The sequence below is a fragment of the Triticum aestivum genome, chromosome 7A (assembly GCF_018294505.1).
Source record: "Triticum aestivum cultivar Chinese Spring chromosome 7A, IWGSC CS RefSeq v2.1, whole genome shotgun sequence".
Taxonomy (NCBI): Eukaryota; Viridiplantae; Streptophyta; class Magnoliopsida; order Poales; family Poaceae; genus Triticum; species Triticum aestivum.
The window spans coordinates 523630826-523636430 of record NC_057812.1 but is presented as its reverse complement, the minus strand read 5'-3'; the positions used below and the strand labels follow the sequence as shown (position 1 = coordinate 523636430).

Genomic DNA, 5605 nt, shown 5'->3' with positions numbered 1-5605 from the left:
CCGCCGCGCGCACTCGCCTCGACACCTCCCCGCCGCGCGACGACGTGCCTGCAGCACTAGCTCGCAGCCGCGCCGCACGTCGCCCCCTGCGCGCGCGCCCGCGCCATGGCCGCCCCGCCCCACTCGCCCGGCCGCTGCTGCGCCCACGCGCACCCCCACTCGCCGCAGCCCACGCGCCACGCGCGCACCCCCGCTCGCCGCAGCCCGCGCGCGGCTCGCCCGGCCGCTGCTGCGCCCGCGCGCACGCCCGCTCGCCCCGACCTCCAGCGCCCTACCCGCGCCCTCCCCGCCCCGCTCCGCCCGCCCCGCCCCGAGCTCGGCCGCGCCCTGCCCCGCCCCCTGCGCCTGCTTGCTCCCCACCCCGTGCGCCCGCCTGCTCGCGGCCTCGCCTCGCCCATGCGCGCACCGACAGCCGCGCCGCTAGCCCATGTGCCCGCCGCACTCCCACGCCCGCGTGCACCGGCATGGGTGGTGTGTGGAGCAGAGGAGAGAGAGGTGGTGGGTGGGCATGGTGGGCCATGGAAGATTAAGGAGAGAGGATGGCGGGTGGGTCAGGCGTCACATGCAGAGGACACGGCCCGGATCAGGAGGACGCAAGATTCGTCCGCCCGTGTCCGTTCGAGACGCAAACCTAGACCAACTTTGCTCCGAGGATGGGCCGAGGCGGACCATAAACAGACGTTTGTTTAGGATGAGGTCGCGCATTGGAACGTATGATTTGTCCGTTTTACCTCAAACGGACAGACCCGGACGATTTGGGGTCGTGCGATGGAGTTGGCCTTACCACCTTCCAACCCCGCGGCTCCGGGTGGAGAAGCGCACCGGCAACAGGTGAGGCTAGCCGTGACAGCTCCGGGCAGAGAAGAGCGTCGGAGACGGACGGCGCTAGCAGCTCCGGTCTTGACGCCGGTCACGGCCATGAATGGCGGATTTTACCTGCTCAGAATCCTCCCTCACAGTGGAATGAGTGGCAGCAGCGGTACGCTGGGATAAGGCAAAAACAATTATTTTCAGTAAATTAAAAGAAGGAAAACGTTGTATTGAGTGGTGGGGTCCAGCGAGACACGTGTTGCCCGCTGGTTGGCCCTGCATGATAGTGCGTGCTGGGAACCCAGTAGGAGAGCCCGACCCCCTTTTCTGGAACGTATGAGATCAAACAAACCGTACGATGCATGACTAGTTTGATGGGATGCTAAAAATCAGACGTCTAATTTCTAGCGGCTCCCTTAAAATTTGATGGTGCTCTTGAGTACATAGTCTCGAGCTCCGGAGTGAAAAGTCTAGGCCTGGTCTTCATTGGTTGTACTTCGCAATGGTAGTGACCACATCATCCTTTGCTGGAGGCATTGTCTAGAAATTTGCTTGGACGTCCTCTTTGAGGTGAAACCAAAGATCATGCCTCCATGGATTGATCCATGATGGCAACACTTGTGTGCCATTTCTTTTTTGGAGGCGTCATTGTTAAAGCAATTTTTTCTGTCTGGATGCTATCATAGGGGGTTATTGATGTTGATGGTTCATGCTGCATGTTTGAATTGGCTTGATCGGACATTCATTGTTTTATCCGCGTTCTTTGTGTGTGTGCATTTGTGTAATTTTAATGCATGTAGAGCTGAATATGTGCTCGTAATGCTTATATTCTCTTGATGCGATATTACATTTGTGTAAAAGGCGCCCGGAAAGAAAGTCAACTCTGTTCGACTGCTTTTACCTCTTGTAGCAAACTGTTTTTTAGATGGGTTACAAATCTCTGTTCTAGTTATTGAATCGGCAAAGATCTTAAAGCCAACAATAAAAAGAAAAAGGACGTGCACATATATGAAAGTAAGATACACACATATCGATTATCGCCTCGCCAATAATCACTACACATACATACCAACCAGGCAACAAGTAAAAGCACATGCCTATTTATTCGCTCGTATATCCGTCGTCCTCTGTAAATAGATCGATACACGCTATGCTAGACTAGCTAGGAATGCATCGTTTTTCAGACAGTAACCACACCATACACTCGTAGCTCCAATTATTGGTCCTCTCTTGGGCGTGTCGATCGGTCCGAACATGTATACCGCACGGTTCTTAATTTAGTACGAGTTCATTTATTAAGCCCGGCCGGTGCTCTTGGTGATCTCGCGCAGCGGCTTGCTGGTGTGGCGGACGAGACCGTAAGCCCAAGCTCCGGCCGCCCCGCCGGCGAACGGCCCGAGGACGTACACCCAGAGCGACTTGAACTTGCCCGACACCAGCGCTGGCCCGATGCTCCTCGCCGGGTTCATCGATGCTCCCGTCACCGGCCTGTCATGGTCGACCAAACGCACGCACGTACGTAGGTAAATATGCATGCGTAAACATCAATGAAGCGGCAGATCAATGATCATGCCGCAAAGTTAAGCAACAGTGCAGCAAGGCGTACGTACCCAGAGAATAGCGCGTTAAGCATGATGGTTGCGCCCACAGCCAGCCCAGCCATCTGCCCCGACTGCACAAAAACGAGAAATGGATGGTAAGTACGTAGGGCGCAGGTATGCATGCACGTGCATGTCTCTCGTCGGTGCATGCATGCATGCATGGCGGCCTAGCTAGCTTACCGCTCGGTCGTCTGTAGCCACGGCCATGATGACGAAGACGAGGTAGAAAGTGGTGATGAACTCCACCACGAGCGACTGGAGGTTGGAGCCCGTGGGCAGCGTCACCGGCGCGAACTCGTGCTTCTCGCCGAACAGCAGCCGCAGCAGAAAGCTCGCGATCAGCGCGGCCACCATCTGCACCACCATGTAAGCCGGCACCTGCGCGCACATATTCACATATGTCATCTGCAGGTCGTTCACTCTCCTCAGGGGGCGAATCTGGTGGTGGCGCTTACCCGCTTCCAGGGGAACCGGTGGGCGATGGCGAAGCCGACCGTGACGGCGGGGTTCATGTGGGCGCCGGAGATGTGGCCGACGGTGTAGACCATGACCATGACGGCCATCCCCCACACCACGGTGATGCCCGGGAACGTGACCGCGCCCTGCTTCTCCTCGTTCACCACGATGGCGCCCATGCCGGCGAACAGCAAGAAGAATGTGGAGAATAACTCGGCGAGGAGCTACATGCACAAGCCAGCGTAGTCAAACAGTGGTTGGATCTTGGATGTAAACAGAATATACACAATCATATACGTACATCCATCGAGAGAGGTATAGGAATCAACCGAGATAGATATAGTAGGCTCACCATCTGAAGAAAAGAAACAGAGACGGGGAAGCCACAGACCATGTCCTGGTCAGGGTGGTAATCAGCAGACACATCCTTCTCCTTCCTCCCATCCTCCACGGAGAAATCGTTCACCGACACCGATCCATTCGTGTAAGCGGAGTCGTCGTCCCGCCTGGCCATTTCTGCCTCGATCTACTGATACACACTCCAAGTGACAAAACTAGCTAGGGTGACTAGAATGTGGAAGCACTGAGATGACAGGTGAGGGTAGTGAGAACTGAGCAAGTCGACTGAACTATATATACACCAGCAAGGACAGCTTGTCATGTGGTATACTCCACCATGTTCTATAACCATCGACTTCTTTTGCTAGCTCCACCATGTTCTGTCTCTTCTCCTTCAACCCTCGGATTTGTCGAGACCGGTAATACTAAAGAAGAGTTCCGTTGCCACTATAGGTATTAAAGAAGAGTAGGGGAATTATGGAAGATTCACGCCAGACATCGAGGGCGGAAGGTGATACTAGATAATTTGCTACTGCATTGGACAGATTAATGGCAAGCGAGAACTCCAAGGACCTATCGGACAAGACAAAACTATGCACTTAGCAGGTGTACGCGATAGTTGGTGGGGACGCGCGTAGTGCCTCAGCATTACCACTTGCGCCAAACATTTCAAATTACAAGCATGACGTACACGCCAACGCACGTCTACTTGGATCGAGTGTGCTTCTAAATTACAGGGTAGAACTGCAGAATGCCAGGCGAAAATTTGTATGCACTTGTGCGTAAACTCGTGAGTACCAACATTTAAGGACGATGCTGCAACAGGGCGATCGACGTCCATATGACCATGGTGAGGAGATAGAAGGGCCAAATGGTGAGAAAATTATGCTAGGGTTGGTACCGACCATAAGGACCTCACATCATCAAATTGAATTAACATCACTGACATCAACTTTGATCTTACACAAAATCATGAAAATTTCTGATTACTCAGCCCGGGAGCTCTACATCAATGCCATCCCCTAGAAAGCTGATCTTGGACGGCACAAACAATCGCCTTGTGTTTGTCGGGAAATAAACTCTTCTTTGGCAAGATGAATGGCATGACCAGCCTATGTGGCAGAAAGAGCAGTGCTATATGGACGATAATTCATGCACGATATGTGGACGATACTTGTGATCTGACCCTACAACATTTGGGCAAAGGAAGACCAGATCGTTTGATTTCTATCGTGCAAAAAAACATCGTGTGCGTAGTAGTTTCGTGGCAGAAGTTCCCCCAACTGCGAGAGAGGATTTTCTACCATGCACGGGATCTCCCATGCATGCATCCATCACATTTTTTATTGCTGTGTGGGACCACTTCTATAGTGTTTTCTCTCATCTTAACATACATTCACATGCTATTATGTATTATTAAGTTTCATTCAAATAAATAGATACCTAATGCATGTTGAAATAAAAGTTTGATTTATATTCTATTTGCAAAATTGTGTTTTTCCTGACAAGGTCTTTAAAACAAGACCAATATTGAATATATTTTCAGAAATTATTATTTTTGACAACTAAATCACCATGCTTCAAACTTGTTCCATACAAATCTATTAATTTCATGTGAAAAAATTAACAATGTTTTATTGCACGCAAAAAATAATCTTAGTGTTCCACTATGGCTCCCCATGTCCCGTTGCATTTCATAATGTCACATTGTGTGCCAATGTGTATCAAACTGATTCTTAGTAATGTATAAAAGTTTGTAAATATTAATATATTTTATTGCAACAAAACTTTGAACTTTTATAGTGTTTAACGAAACATAGCATAGTTATGTGTACTTTTATAGTGTTCCACCATGTTTCAGAATTTAATTTTTTTCTGAAATATATTCAAAAGTGGTCTCTTTTCAAAGATCTCGTCGTAAAAAAACACATATGAAAACGGATCATAAAATGTACTTTGGTTTCAAAAGATAAAATAGATTTAAACCTGAAACTAAAATGAAAAGGCATGGGATGGTGGAGCATAGGTGGTACAGTATGTTTGCATGTGGTGAGAGAAAGATCTAACTAACTGAGCACCATAAATGCATGACATCGGATCTCCAAGCAAAATCAACTGCGCATGCATGCACGGTACCTCCCGTGCATCGGAGATTAACTTTTCTCCCCAAACTGCACTCTTTTGCAATCAATGCACACCAAACTTTATCAAGTTGGATTGAAGCTCGGGATCCCTCTCAGTTCTTCCACACCCCTTTAATAGCTCAAGCTCACATTCAGTATATTGAGGTAAAACTTTTGACTGAGCAGAAACAACAGATTGATATCAATGGCCAATGGAAATGCAAAAGACATAAATCCAAATACCCTTCCATCACCATGTACCACAATCTTTGCCCG

The 5605-nt window shown here is 49.9% G+C and overlaps 1 protein-coding gene across 1 annotated transcript; it reads right to left on the bottom strand.

Annotated features, from left to right (window-relative positions):
• Positions 1-2000: 2000 nt before the first annotated feature.
• On the bottom strand, positions 2001-3462 carry LOC123151890 (aquaporin NIP1-4-like). Its single transcript, XM_044571525.1, has 5 exons — positions 3220-3462; positions 2867-3091; positions 2592-2789; positions 2421-2482; positions 2001-2298 (listed from the first exon to the last, which is right to left on the bottom strand). Exons 1-5 carry the CDS (start codon positions 3379-3381, stop codon positions 2106-2108), a joined length of 840 nt encoding a protein of 279 aa, XP_044427460.1. The 5' UTR covers positions 3382-3462; the 3' UTR covers positions 2001-2105.
• Between the last annotated feature and the right edge of the window lie 2143 nt (positions 3463-5605).